Source organism: Chinchilla lanigera, unplaced genomic scaffold (assembly GCF_000276665.1).
Source record: "Chinchilla lanigera isolate Chin_1 unplaced genomic scaffold, ChiLan1.0 scaffold00067, whole genome shotgun sequence".
NCBI classification, from domain to species: Eukaryota; Metazoa; Chordata; class Mammalia; order Rodentia; family Chinchillidae; genus Chinchilla; species Chinchilla lanigera.
Genome location: NW_004955468.1, coordinates 1237957 through 1253363, shown reverse-complemented (window position 1 = coordinate 1253363; position 15407 = coordinate 1237957). Strand labels below are relative to the sequence as shown.

General features: G+C 53.8%; 1 protein-coding gene across 2 annotated transcripts in view; it reads left to right on the top strand.

The window, feature by feature from the left end:
* Sipa1l3 (signal-induced proliferation-associated 1 like 3) overlaps positions 1-15407 on the top strand; it is a 226426-nt gene that overhangs the window by 185164 nt on the left and 25855 nt on the right. For both annotated transcript variants that reach the window (XM_013522426.1, XM_005399879.2), the window contains exons 15-16: positions 1170-1597; positions 14361-14582. In XM_013522426.1, the coding sequence (XP_013377880.1) occupies positions 1170-1597; positions 14361-14582 (650 nt within the window). The remainder of the gene's footprint in view (positions 1-1169; positions 1598-14360; positions 14583-15407) is intronic.

The window sequence follows — 15407 nt, the reverse complement described above, 5'->3', positions numbered from 1 at the left end:
AGCAAGCAGATAAACGGAAATGGTTTATAGCACGAAGAAAGGATCCTGAGCGGGCGTGGTGTAATCCCAGCACGTGGGCAGCTTAGGCAGGAGGATTACTGTGGAGTTCAAGGCCGGCCTGGCCTACCGAGTGAGCTCAAGGTCAGCCTGAGCTGCATATCAAGACCCTGTCTCAAAAAACCCGATCCTTGCTATGGAAGGAAAACAAAGCACAGTTAAAGGGAGAGAGTGACTAATCTTGCTGCTTTAGGATAACATTGTCAGCAAAGCTTTTTGAGGAAGTGACCTTGAAGCCAGAACCTTGAATGAAGTAAGGGGTGGTCTGGGAAAAGAACTATGGGAACAGCATTGCAAACAGAAGGAACATCAGGTGCAAAGGCCCCGAGGTAGGGGTACGCCTGGCATGCTCAAGAACAGTGAAGGGACCAGTGTGGCTGGAGCAGAATGAGATGAAGTTAGAGGCCAGCGCATGGGCCAGGCAATCAAGGCCTCATGTGCCGCGGTGAGAACCCTGAATTTCCCAGGTGAGATGGAGCCGTGGGAGAGGGTTGAGCAGGAAAGGCTCAGCATCTCACACAACTGCTCACAGGTTCCCGGTGGCCTCACGTGGGGAACAAGTCATGGGCGGCAGGTGGAGCGCAGGCTGCTGCAGTGGCCCAGTGGGAGGCAGTGGTGGACAGGACCAGGCGGGAGCCCAAAAAGAAGCCAGAGTAGCAGGTCCAGGGCACGGATCCAAGATGCTGCGGGTGGGGTTTGCTGTGGGGCAGGGCATGATCTGTGAGCAAAGGCTCTTGGGTGGGGCCGCTGGAGGGTGTGAAAGGGTGCAGCCACCATCCAAGGCAGGAGGCTGATGTGGGCGGGAAGGCCCAGAGCTCAGTTTTAGACTGGGTGAATGTGAGAAGCGGGAAGCACATTATCCACAGATTGTTTGTTCCTCCAAGCCACGCTGAGAGGCTGAGTGGGGATATGTTATCACACACCCCCCCATTTTATAGATGTGGAAACTGAGATAAAGAGAGGGTACATCACTTGCCCCAGGAGACTAGGCCAGCACCTTAGGGGGCAGGATGTGAAGCTGTCTGGTCCCTGGGTTCACATGAGCGCGGGCGGAGGGAGGCGGGGCGCGGGCCTTCCCTGGAGCCAGGGTGACACACCTCCCTGCCTTCCAGGGCGAACCTCAGTACTCGAGCCATTCCAGCAGCAATACCCTCTCCAGCAACGCCTCCAGCAGCCACAGTGACGACCGCTGGTTTGACCCTCTGGACCCCCTGGAGCCAGAGCAGGACCCTCTCTCCAAGGGCGGCTCCAGCGACAGCGGCATTGACACCACCCTCTACACCTCCAGCCCCAGCTGCATGTCCCTGGCCAAGGCACCTAGGCCCACCAAGTCTCACAAGCCCCCAGGAAGCATGGGCCTTTGTGGCGGGGGACGCGAGGCTGCCGGGAGGCCCCACCACACGGACAGGCGGCGGGAGGTCTCCCCGGCCCCTGCGGTTGCCGGACAGAGCAAGGGCTACCGACCAAAGCTGTACTCCTCAGGCTCCAGCACCCCTACAGGCCTGGCAGGGGGCAGCCGGGACCTGCCACGGCAGCCCAGGTAAGGCCCCACTCCAAGCCCAGGTCCTTTGGAGGCTCTTGGCCGCCTTCCCCCTTCCAGATGGTGGGACCCCGCCCCAGAAGCATGTACATACATGCATGCGATTACACGAGTTGGCTTACTGCAGCGGGGGGCTTGTGGACACCCCCATGTTGCCCGACAGCCTTGGAAGATCCCCTGATAGAGACATCTATATAGAGGAAAAGCCCTGGCTGTGTCTGTCTTCATCTGTCTCTGGTTCTGCCTGATCCTGTCTCTGTTTTCTTCTGCTGAGACCAATGGTTCTTATGCTTTCTAGGGAATACCAGACTATGTGTGAGGAGTACATTAGGCTGTGGCTTAAACAAATAGGAGTTAACTGTCCCCTGACACTGGACTCCAGAGAGGGCAGAGCCGGGCCGCACAGCAGCTCAGGGGCCTCGAGAGGCTTCTGTGGCTTCGTGCTCCATCATCCTTACCATACTGGCTTGTGTCTCTGGTCTCAGGATGGCAGTGGTGCCTGCAGGGTGGTGAGGGCAGGGACGAGGGCAGGAAAGGGACGCCACATCTGTGCAGCTCCCCCTTTTTTTTTTTTTTTAATGAAGAGATCAAACACTTTCCCAGAACCCCTGCAGCAGGCGATGTATCCCAGCCTCGAGGAAGCATAGACCACAGTTCGCCCTTCCTGCTGCTATAGTAAGGGTAGTGGGCAGCAGACAGCTCAAGTCGGGCTTGATCTAACAGATTACTGGGCCCCACCCAGAGCTTTCCAATTCAGTGAGTCAAGCTGGGGACCAAGACATATTTATAACCTTTCCTAGCAGAGGCAGGCAGAGCCAATTCTGCTTCACGCAGTGACCTGCCACCCAGAAAAATGTAGAGGTGGGAAAATCAGTCTGGCCTCAGTCTCATCCAGGGCCACCCAGAGGTGTGTGGCCCCAGGCAGGGAACGCTGCGCTGGTCCCCAGTGCCAACCCCCAGGCCACAGCCTCACTTCCCTCCCCTGACGTGCTGAGCAGGGCCAGCCTGAGCCTAGGACCTCCTCAGCCCACGGACTCTAACCCAAACCTTCACACTAGTCACGCGCCTTCGGGCGGCGGCCTCAGCCCTGTTGACCGTAACCAGTGGTAGAGTTGCGTCTGTTTCTGTGTGAAAGAGGTGGTTTCCAAAGCAACCCTTAGCTCTCTCTGTGCTTCACTTTGGTCTGGTCTGGATGCCGAATGATCTGAGGCTGAAAGATTTCCTGCCCTACCAGAGGCTCTTTGACAGATCAGAAACCCATTGCAGTTCACGGGGTCTGTGCTGTCAGCGCTGGCCCTGGGCCCCCGACCCAGGAGCCGCGTCACAGAGCCCAAGGAAAGGGCTGAGGTGGAGAGACAGGCTCAGAGAAACTGAGTAAGTTGTGCTCTGCAGTACCGGCCGTTGAACTCAGGGCCTTCACACTGAACTAAACTATATCCCCAGCCGTTTGTTTGTTTGTTTATTGGAAGACAAGATCTCACTAAGTTGCCCAGGCCGGGCTGAACTTGCTATCCTTCTGCCTCAGCCTCCCAGAGTGCTGGAATTAGAGGCATGTGCCGTTTCATCTGCCTAAGTTAATCTCTGAACCTCAAAGGCTGCTTTGAACAGCCACACCTCTGAGGGAGACTTAAGGTCCCAGCCCTCGCCACGGGTGATAGGACCGTAATCACTGGGACAGGGGTGGGTGGAACTGTGCCCGCCCGGAGGGGTCTCCAGCCTCCGCCGTAGCCGGCCAGCTCTGGGCCTGCTCTAGCGTTACGTCAGTGAGCTGAGTAAGGGTGGGGCGCAGCGCCTGGCACAGAAAGGCGGCGGCAGGAGTGGATGGTGAAGAGGCAGAGGATGGGCACAAAATTACCCTGTGTGGAGGAAAGGATTCGCTGAACCCAGAAGCAGAGGAAGTGGGGGGTGGACGGGTGTGCTACAAAAGAGGGCCCCGCGCTCGGGAGCTTTAATTTGCATACAGACAATTGATGCTAATTGCAAATCATTCTTATCTACTCATTAGAGCTGCTTCCTGAAGTTTTCTCCTAGGCAACCAGGCTTTAGTGTGGAACAGCATTTCCCAAAACGGGGTGCTGGAGGTGATTCGGGCGGGGCAGGGAGGGAAGTGTTTTATCTGAAATGGATACGTGTTTGCCGTAATGAGTTTTAGGAGAGAGCTCTTCCAACCCATCCCCTGATTTCACAGATACTCCCTTGGTGGAGTGAAGAAATAAAATAGCTGGTGTAACCACTTACCAGTCCAGTTATTTAAACAGAAATTATCAAAAATGGCATATTTTTAGTTAATTTTTATAAGATAATATGACAGGAAGTATAAAAGTGACAGTTTTATCAGATGCATTCAATAGAAAAATCACTAGTTGAAATGACACCTGCCATTGTCAGTATAACTGCCCGAGTACGTAAACTACCTGAGGACCCGGAGTAAACTGGGTTTTTTTGTTTTGTTTTGTTTTTTTGATACCGGGAATCAAACTAATAACCTGAGCCTTGCCAGGCAAGTGCTTATACCACTGAGCTACATCCCCAGCCCCTAGGGTAAACTGTTAAGTGGTTAAAAACTATGGTCATGATGGATAAAAAATGTGGACTCCAGAGTCAACCCTCCTGGGTTCCAGCCTTCTCTCTGCCAGCGTTGGCTGTGTGGCCCTGGACATGGAACTGGGCCTCTCTGGGCCTCAGTTTCCTGACCTGTAAAATGGGATAAATCACATAGCTCCCTCAGGGGTGTGGTGGCTTAAGTGAGCCCGCAGAGCACCGCCTCACGGTGTGCTGAAGCCTGGCTGTCATTAGAAGCGAAGAATGGGGAGGTATTTAAACAACAGCATAATAAATAGGACCTGCTAGGCATGGTAGCACACTGCCAGTAAACCCACTGCTCAGAAGGCTGAGGGAGGAGGGTGCTAAGTTGGAGACCAGCCTGGGCAATTTAGCAAGGAAGTTGCCCAAAAAAATTTTTTAAAAAGGAGCTGGTGATGTAGCTCAGTGGTAGAACACGCTGGGTTCAGTCCCTAGTAACTCACACAGATATACACACATAAACCCACGCACAGACGCACACATAAAAAAGAGAGGGTGGGCATGGTAGTGCGTACCTGTTTCCAGCACTCAGGAGGCTGAGGCAGGGGGATCAGTGTGAGTTCAAGGCCAGCCTGGGCTACAGAGGGAGACCCAGTCCCAAAAAAAAAAAAAAGAGAGAGAGAGAGAAAGTAGATAAAAATACAAAACAGGGTCTGGCATCACACTATATAGAACAGAATCATGTTACAGACAGCGCTGGGGCCCAGCAGCGACGGAGGCAAACACGGGCCTGTCCTCAGTCTCCAAGTCCCGTGGGGGGGCAGGCCCATTCCTAGGCCGAGGCAGCTTAAGGAGTCTCACCTGGGATGGGAAGAGGTCGGGGCTGAGATGGAGGAGGCGATGGGGATGAAAGGGCCCGCAGGAGGGGCTTTCTAGAGCAGAGTCCGAGCTGGCCAGGGAGGAAGGGGAGAAAGTGCAGTCCAGACAGACAGTAGCAGGTCCCACCACCTGTCACCCACCTCACCCTGCTGGTCCTCCCAGGTGTCGCACCTTAGTGGGCAGAAGTCATTGAGCACCTGCCCAGGGCTAGACCTGGGCTCTGCCTCTTGCTGCCTCTGCCAGTATCAATCCCAGCCCTCGCCAACTGGAATGCCACCCTGCTGCCCGACCTCAGCACCGAGGGCAGAGGCCTTTGTCTGAACAGGCCAGGTGCGGGTGCTCACTGACCGCCCTGTCTCCACCTCCACAGCTCCGCAGCTGGGGTTGGTGTTTATTCATGCAGCAAGTGCCCGGTGTGTGCAGGCCCTCTGCTGGGCGCTGGCACCAAGTGGACAGGCCCTGGAGGTCGTGGCACTGCCACTACCAGGGGAGACAGCAAGCAAATACTGAGCATAACGTGAACGCATTATACTGGGGCCAGCCTCAGAGGAGACCCAGGGCTGCAGGAGTGGGTAAGGTGCTGGACAGAGGGGGAGGGGTGGTGTCCATCTGTCCCAAGGAGGAAGGGGATGTGAAAGAGGGAGCAGGTAAAGGGGGTGAGACTCCAGGGATACTGGTCAGATTCTCTTGACCTACGGTACAATGGTGTAGGTGTTTGCATTGCAACAGTCTGTTAAACTATCAATATATATTTCGTTTACTGTATATAGGCTAGATTATTTGTGTGTGTGTGTGTGCGCGCTAAGAATAGATCCCAGGGCCTTACACATGCTAAGCAAGCATGTGCTCGACTAATGAACTACATCCCCAGCTTCAGCCATTTACAGTTAAAAACAGAAAGGCTGAATGGGATGTGTAGAGGATGTACTTAGGAGAAAGAGTGGGGAGTGCAAAGGCCCTGAGGCAGGGAAGAGGGGCGTGCCCTGAGGTCACTGAGCCCAGCCCTTTTGCTCAAGTGTAGAAATGGAGGGAGCAGCCGATGGGAGGTCAAGGAGGTCAGCAAGAGCCAGAGCACTCAGCATTGTGCAGGTTAGTCATCGATTGTATAGCAGAGGATAAGCAGGCTTGTTTTCAGCAGAGAGGGTGACAGCAGAGGCAGGTTTGAGGTTTTTGTTGTGGTTGTGTTTTTTTGTTTTATTTTGCAGTACTGGGGATTGAACCTAGAGCCTTTGCACTAAGCTACATTCCCAGCCCTTTTATTTTTGGTGTGGGGGACAAGGGCTCACTAAGACCCTCGAACTTAGGATCCTGCCTCAGTCGCCCTGAGTGCTGAGATTACAGGCATGCATCACCATGCCTGGCCAGGTTTGCATTTTGGAAGATGGTGTTGGGGGTGAGACAGACGGAGAAGTCTCAAGGAAGGGGCCAAGTCCAAGATCTGAGAGCGAAGCATGCAGCCCAGAACAGCACAGAGCAGCTGCGCCTGTGTCAGGCAGCATCGCCAGGGTGGGCGGAGGGAGGGAGCCGCGGGTCTGGGGCTGAGCCAGCGAGCTGCGAGACTCCAGGCCGGATGCTGGGTGTCGGGCTGCTGCTCACAGAGGGCTGAAGATTCTTGTGAGAAGAGGCGGGGACAGCCCTTCACAGAGGAGAGTCCCTCCCTTGTAGAGCTGACCTTGTCCTCCAGAGAGAACCAGACAGACAGACAACTGAGCGACCATGTGATATGCCAGGTGGGAGAAAAACGGAACAGAACAGCGGGGGTCCGGGAAGGCCCCTGGGAGGGGGCACCGTGCACTGTTGGAAGCAAGGGAGTGGCCCAGGCGGCTGAAACAGCAAATGCCAGGGTCCTGGGGTGAACTCATTTGCCTTGCTCTAGAAACAGCTGGCCAGAGCACTTGGGGCAGGTGGCAAAAGGGAGAGTGGCAGAGGTCAGATTGGCATGGTGGGCAGGAGCCCAATTCTGGTAGGTCTGTGACCGTGGTCAGACACTAGGATTTGATTCTGGTGTACATGGGAGCCATGGGAGGTGTGTGAGCCCGTACATACTCTGACTCACGTTCTTTAAAAGATCACAGTGGACTTCTCTGGGAGAGATGAGCTATGTGGAAAGTAGAAGGCAAAATCCAAAGACAGCCAGGAGAGGGATGGGCCCTGCCGTGCCCAAGCAGAGAACCCCCTTCCCTTTCCTGGGCTCCAGCCCTGGCCACAGGAGCCATTGCAGCCTGTAGCAGCTTGTGCCCATCGATGACTTCAGTGGCTTTGCACACACTCCCCCCAGACATTCGTCATGGGAGCTCGGCTGCCAGGCACAGGGCCAGGCGCCAGCGCCTGCTGTGGGCACCGTGAGGGCTGAGTGATGCCAGGCAGGCAGCCACCTGGCCCCGCCCTCCCCGAGGCAGCAAGCCCTACCGCATTCTGGTTTCCAGAGCAATTTGTTGGGGCTGTTGAGGGGCAATAAGAACCTCCGCCCACATGGCGCCCACACAGCTGGGCGTTGCCAGCAAGCAGGAAGCATGTGACCTCTCTTGCCCAGTCTGTGCCAGCTGTCTCCAGGATACCATCTGGGGACACATCCCTGAAAGGTAATCTGGAGGCCTGGGGTCCATTGGGACCTGCCCTACCTGTGGTAGTTAGGATGCCAGAGTCACACACGACAGACCTACACAGTCACTGTCCACTTGGCAAGAGGAATACAGGCTGTCTGTATAGTTCAAAGGAAGGAGAGAGCCAGGCAGAAATCCCTGTGGTCCCGGAGGGAGCGGTGCAAAGGACCTGAGGTAGAAATGTTTGAGGAACAGCTTCTATGTAACTGGAGCACAAGAGACAGAGGAGTGGAGGAGCTTAGGATACAGACGGGGCTGATGGTGTGGAGCCCTGTGGGAGGGCTTTGGCACTGTCCCTGGATGAGCTGGAACCCCAGAGAATCCCGCTCTAACACGCGTGTACTCGGGACCCCTCACGCTGTGCCGGGGAGGAGGCCTCTGTGATGATCCGGCAGGTGGCACTTGGGGGAGGTGGCGAGCAGTGGTTGGGTTAGGACCCGTTTTGAGTCTGTACTCCTGTCTCCGCTTTCCACTCCCAGAAGGCCCGCCCCTCCTGCTCCTCAGCCGCGGGCCGCCACACGGCCTCTCCACGAGCCTGTGCTGGAGCGTGATCATCCGCAGGGACAGAGCGGGCTCCGGAGCCCGTGGCAGGCCTCAGGGAGAGCAGCGGGGTGGGCCCCCTGCGGCCAGGCTGCGGCGTGGGGTGGGCACCGGTGTGCCCCGCTGTGCCCCCGCCGCCAGGCTCCCTCGTCTCTCTGAGGCTCTGTTTCCTGTACGTGAGGTGGGGTAACAGTAGGAGCCAGGCTGTAAGGGTGCAGGGCTGGACTGAGCCCAAGCATTTAAAGAACTGAGCACAGGGCCCGAGACGGAGCTAGGGCTCAGAAATACCAGCAGCTGCGAGGTTTCCTTTTCCTTCACTGCGAATTTGCCATTATAATTATTGTCTCTGAGCGTACAGATGGTAGTTAAAAGCGTTGAACCAGACTGCCTAGGTTTGTATCCTGACTTCATCTCCTAGCAGCTCTGTCACTCGGGGCAAGTTATTTGGTCTCTTGGGGCCTCAGTTTCCCCACCTGAGGTAGCTCCACTTTCGGGGGTTCAGGGTGACCAAACAAGCTGATGTCGGTGAGATGCTTTGGAACAAGGCCAGGACGCAGGCAGCACCATCAGTGCCGCCCGTGCCGCTGCTGCGCTTCCTCCCGAGGGCGGGCACAGCTCGCCCCTTGCGCCTGTCACCACCCAGGACCACCTTCACCCGCCAACAGATCCCCCAGGGCCAGCTGGCCAGACTAGGCTGGTGGGGTTTCTCTGCCCAGCCTATAGCTTTCATCTTTTCTTTGCAAGCCACAAAATGTTTACTCCAATACAATTTGCCCCCCTAAGATAAAAAACAGATAGGAGCCGGGTGTGGTGGTGCAAGCCTGTAATCCCAGCACTCGGGAGGCTGAGGCAGGAGGATTGTTGCAAGTTCAAGGCCAGCCTGGGCTACAAAGTGAGCTCAAGGCCAGCCTGAACTGCATAGCGAGACCCTGTCTCAGAAAGACAAAAGAAAAAAGATAAAAACAGATAAACCCACGGCCTCAGCGGTTGAAGGTGGGGTGGCAGCAGAGCAGGCTACCACCCTTCCGCCGTCTGTCTGAGCCTAGAGCTGGGGTGTCAGCCCCTGGAGACACCACGTCCTGGATGCCTGCATCTCGGGAGTGCGACCCAGCCCTGCGCTGAGCGCTTTGCCCACGTGGTCTTGGCCGGAGGCTGTGGCTTTGCGGCCTTGTTTCGGAGGCGGAAACTGAGGCCGGCTGAGGGGAAGGACCCAACCTGAGACAGCCAGGAGAGGGTGCCAGTCAGGGCTGGGCTGGGCGCCTGGATCATCATCTGCCCACCACGCTGCCTGGGAGGACACAGGGCCACACTGACGCTGCAGAAGGAAAGAAGCTTCACTCTTTTGACAAGCTCTTTTTTTGTGGTGCTATGGATGGAACCCAGGGCCTCACACAAGCTAGGCAAGCAGTGTCACTGAGCTACACCCCCAACCCGAGAAGGCTCGCCGTTCGCCGGCAGATGGGCCCAGGACCCACCCGACGCAGCGCACCTCCCCGGTGCCACTGAGAGATGACAGAGCACACCCTGCCCCTGGCGTGACTGGTGATCCGTGGGGTGTGTGGAAAGGGGCACCCCTTACAGGCTGGGTCAGAGGGCAGCGCACATTCAGGAGAACAGATAGTTACTTGTCAAGACCTGCTGTCAGTAGGGACTAAAGATAGGGCCAGTCAGGGGCATGCGTTCTGCTGCAAGTGACGGAATCCCAGCTCAGTTGAAGGAAATTTATTATTCTTCTGGGTTTTTTTGGCTTTCTGAGACAGGGCCTCGCTGTGTAGTTCGGGTTGGCCTTGAACTCACTATATGGCCCTTTACTTCTATCTATCTATCTATCTATTTATTTATCTATCTATCTATCTGTCTGTCTATCTTTTTGAGGTAAGGTCTCACTCTGCAGTTCAGGCTGGCCTTGAGCTCACTTTGTAGCCCAGGCTGGTGTTGAACTCACAGTGATCCTCCTGCCTCAGCCTCCCCCAAGTGCTGGATTACAGGCATGCGCCACCATACGTTTATTTTAATTAGTAAATAAGTGCATATATTTGTAGAGTACAGCATGATGTTTTCATCTATGGACACATTATGGAAAGATTCGTTCCAACTAATGGATCTGTCACTTCCCTGAGTTACCTTTTTTGTGGTAAGAACATTAAAGATCAGTTCTTCGAGCAGTTTTGAAATACTCAATACAGTTGTTACTGACTGTGGCCACCATGCAATGCGATAGATCCCTAAAACATGCTCGTCCAGCCCTACCTGACACTGTGCTTGGTGCCCTCAGCATCTACACACACCACACACCCGGACAAAGTCGGTTATCTCACAGAACACAGAGGCCCAGGTTGGGAGAGGGCCCCGGGATCAGATCACTTATTGATTCCAGTCTTTCCCTGTTTTTTGTGGCTTTTTTGTCTGTCCGTTTGCAGTGCTAGGATGGAACCCAGGGCCTTGCGTGTGCTGGGCAAGTGCCCCACCACTGAGCCATACCCCAGTCCATTTTCCCTGTTTTTGTTTGTGTCCCAGTGACTGCTAGGCTGGCCCCTCAGGGTCTCAAAGTGACCCCTCCTTGAGCTTCTAAAACACATGACCAGGGGCTGGGGATTTAGCTCAGCGGCATAGCGCCTGCCTGGCAAGCACAAGGGTTGTGAGTTCAATTCCTAGTACCGGAAGAAAAACAAAAAACAAAAACAAAAATAAATAAATAAAACGCATGACCAGCGGAAGAGGAGGTGATACTTTCTGCAAGTGTTTCTCGTTGGTGTGCCATGGGAGTTGTGTTTTTTAGCACTGCTGAGGATCCAACCCAGACCTCCACCACGGAGCCACCCCCTGCTGTGTCTTTTCGTGAGGAAATCTTCCCCAGAAGTCACACGGCACACTGTCCCTTCCCGCACACACAGCGTGGTCTCACTGGCCAGCAGTAAGTAGGCTTTGCCCCCAGAGCTGAATGTCAGGTCGCTGTCCTCAAGCAAAGGAGTGAAAGCCGCCTTCATTTACAGGCTTGGGGGGATTTACCTGATGGCCAGCAGTGTTTGTCCCAGCAGCTAAAGGGGGAGCCCCCTGGTTTCCAGAGGACAGTGATGGAGCCAGCTGGCAAACGTAAAAGACATTTATTTATCTTTCTCCCTTTTTAAAAAAAATTTTTTAAGCCAGGCGTGGTGGTACACACCTGTAATCCCAGCACTCGGGAGGCTGAGGCAGGAGGATCATTGTGAGTTTGAGACCAGCCTGGGCTACAAAGTCAGTTCAAGGCCAGCCTGAACTGCATAGTGAGACCCTGTCTCAAAAAGACCTGTCTCAAAAATTTTTTCAATTCATGAAAGCTGAACCTACCTATTGATAAAGTAAAGAAATACGTACCAAAGCCAGGCACAGTGGGGCACACCTGCAATCCCAGTACTAGGGAGGCTGAGGCAGCAGGAGGATCGCAAGTTCAAGGCCAATCTGGACTGCATAGTGAGTTCAAGGCCAGCCTGACTTACATAGTGAGACCCTTTCTCAGAAAAAAAAAAAAAGAAGAAAAAAAAAAAAGAAAGAAATATGTACTATAGACAGAAATAGAGTTAAAATCCGCTGAGCATGGTGCCATACGTGTCACATCATGGTTGTTCCAGCACCCTGGAAGGCTGAAGCAGAAGGATTGTAAACTCAAGCCCAGCCTAGGTAACAGTAACTTAGCAAGACCCTGTCTCAAATGAAAATTAAAAAGGGGCTGGAGATGTATCTTAGTACAGAGGCCCTGTATTCAGTCTCCAATACCAAAAAATGAAAAAGAAAGAACAGACGAATCAGGTAGCCACTTCCCTTTTACCTGGGGTCATTTATATGGTTTAATTTGACATTTATCATGTGCACGTTCACCGTCATTTCCTCCAGAGATGCTTCTCCACTCATGTACCAACCCAGTTCTTTGAAATAGTTTGCCCATTCCCAAAAATAGGAGAAGCATTTTTATATTATAATCCAGCAGAGACATCTGGACTTAGTTTCACAGAACCACTTAACCCTTACCTCGTGACTACATTGATATTTTTTTTAGTCTCTTTCTTTGTTTCTTTCTTTCCCTTAAGAATTATTTTTTTGTTTTTGTTTTTGTTTTTTTTCCTTAAGAATTGTTGAGGTTTCAGCTGGGCAGTGTGTTGGCGGTGCACACCTGTAACCCTGGCACTCAGGAGACTGAGGGAGGAGGGTGACATCTTCAACCTTCAGGCTGTATCGTGAGACCCTGTCTCAAAACAAACAAACAAGACTTGGACTGGCAGTATTGCTCAGTGGTAGAACACTTACCTGGCACCCACAGGCTCTGGGCGTAATCCCCAGTTCTGGGGCAGAAAAAGTTATTCAGGTCATTCCAAATTTTCTCTTTTCATTTTTTGTTTTTTCTTTTGTTTTATTTTGGGGTTTAGGGGGTTGTTTTTTGTTTATTTGTTTTCAGACAGGATCTCACTATTTTAGGCTGTCCTTGAACTCACGATGTAGCCTAGGCTGGCCTCAAACTTGCAGCAGATCCTCCTGCCTCAGCCTCTCTCCTCGCTAACATGCCTGGGCTTTTTTTGTTTCTGTTTTTGTTTTTTGGTGCCGGGAATCAAAGTCAGGACCTTGTGCTTGCCAGGCAGGCGCTGTACTATTGAGCTATATCTCCTGCCCTCCTGGCTTTTCTTTTTATAAATTTATTTTTATTATTACATGTTTGTAAAATGTAACAATTACATTCATCATGGGGAGTTGATTCATGTTTATATAGTACATCTTAATTCTTTTTACTTCTTGTTGAATTTTCTTGATTATAAGAAATGTTAGCTTCGGGGGCTGGGGATTTAGCTCAGCAGCACAGCACCTGCCTGGCAAGCGCAAGGTCATGAGTTCAATTCCCGGTACGGGAAAATAAAACAAAACAAAACAAAAATGTTAGCTTAGGAGGTTCAAGCAGGAAGATCACTGAGAATTTGAGGCCAGGCCTGTACTACATAGTGAGTTCAAGGCCAACCTGAGCTATATAGCAAGAATGTTAGACAAATGTGGTTTGTCCTTTACTTCTCAGCTCAGATGCTGTTACCTTCCATGATCTTTGATCTCTTTTAAGCTGTTTTATTAGTACATGTTTGTAGTAGATAATGATCATAATCATTGTGGGGAGTTGGTTCATGTATGTACATAACGCATTCTTTTTATTTCTCCATCTGATGTTGAATCTTAATGGTCAGCATGATGGGCTCTAGATAGGCCAGGCGTGGTGGCGCACACCTGTAATCCCAGCACTCGGGAAGCTGAGGCAGGAGGATCCAGGAGGATCATTGCGAGTTGAAGGCCAGCCTGGTCTACAAAGTGAGCTCAAGGCCAGCCTAAACCAAATAGTGAGACCTTGTCTCAAAAAAAAAAAAAAAAAACCAAAAGCCTGACTAGCTGTAGAGATGCCTAGGAGATTAGCAAAGCGGCCTTCTCAGTGTGTCTGGGTAGATCATGGGAGTATGACCTTGGGGACTGTATTGCCTTTTTTTTTTTTCCCCCGAAGTTTTTTGAGATAGTTTCTCACTATGTAGTTCAGTCTGGCCTTAACCTGCTGGCGACCCTCCTGCCTCAGCCTCCTGAGTGCTAGGATTACAGGCATGCATCACCGCACTTGGTGTTGCATTGCCTTTAATTTGTGTGCGTGGGATATTTTGTCCCAGCAGTGGGAAAGCTGACCAGAGGGGAAGCCTTCCAGACCCCAGTGTGATAAAGTCCACTCCAGTGGCTTCGGGACCTTTGCCCATGAGTAAATACTGCTGTATCACAGAAAGCATTTACAGTTGCTTTCTAAATCCAGTCTGAAGATCTCTGCCTTCTGATTAGTTTAAACTATTCCCTTTTAATATGAGAATTGGCGTCTAGGTTTGTATCTGTCCTTCTGCTGTCAGTTTTCTGGTTTTTTGAAACTGCCGCTCCTCTCTGGGTTTCCTTCGCTGCTCTCTGCTGTGGCGTGACTCCCGCACGGCCTGCCGTTTGGAAACAGCCAGCCGTCCCCGTGGCTCCCTGTAGAGACCCCACCTTCAGCTGCATGGGTTGCATCAAGGGAAGGGTGACGTTTCACACTCCCACAGAGATCGCAAAGGCCCCGGGGTCCCCGGGCTGGAGTCTGCACGGCCGCGTCGCCTGCCGTGTTGCTGGAACCATCCGCAGACACAGCAGTAGCGTGTCCTTGACTGACTTGCGGGAATGAACTTGCTTTCTCTTGGTCTCTGCAGCGACACGGGCTCCCGGGCTGGCTACCCCGCTCAGGTTTACAAAATGGCCAGCGCAGAGACTCCTCGGCCCTCCCAGCTGGCCCAGGCCAGCCCCTTCCAGCTCTCCACCTCCGTCCCCAAGTCCTTCTTCTCCAAGCAGCCAGTGCGCAATAAGCACCCAGCGGGGTGGAAGAGGATGGACGAGCCCCCGCCACGGCCGCTGCCCTTCACCGACCCCAAGAAGTAAGTGCTGGGAGCACATCAGGGCCAAGCGGGGTGGCTGTGGGCCAGGAAGAGGGTGACGCCTGGCTCGCTTCCTGAAACAGTGACTCGGTGATGCACAGCTGGGGGTGCTTGGAGCTAGCATTCTGGTGGGGGTGATGGGCAGGTCAGAAAGTGGTCAGCACCATGGGCCCTGGCTAAAGAGCTCTCCATGGGAAGGAGCAGCAGCTGCAAGGCCTGAGGCAGGAGCGGCCTGGGGGCCGAAGAAGGCCGAAGCAGGTCCCTGCCCCTGCCGGGAGAGGAGGAGGGTGGGGGACGTGAGGTCAGATGGTGTTGGGGTCGTGGGAGGTCTTGTGGGCCTCATGTCAGGGCCTCAGCTTCTGGTGTAAGTGATCGGAACCACGAGAGCGCAAGACAGGAGAGAGGGCTGGGGATAGAGCTCCAGGGCACCTGCCTGGCAAGTTCAGTTCCCGGTACCAAAAAAAAAAAGCAGGAGATGCGGGATCTGCGGTGGTGACCACGGCTTTCCTGTGTCTGCGTGTGGGGCCGTCGGGGAGCAGGGACAGAGCTGCCCACCTGGTCTAGGAGGGACATGGTGGGCTGGGGCGGGGGGCGGGGCAGAGCGAAGCGGGCCGGGTTATCGAGCCAGACTGGCAGGTCGGATGCGGAGGAAAAGTGGCCTTGAGCAAGGAATGGGCTTGCGGAGGCCTGGTGCCCAGCACCATCTGAGAGCTGAGCGAAGGACCCCCAGCCAAGACACAGGAGCGGGAGCGCCACGCGGTCGGCGCTCCGCAAGGTCCAGCTGCCGAGAAGCAGGGTGCGGGACTCGCAGGGAGGGGCTGTGCG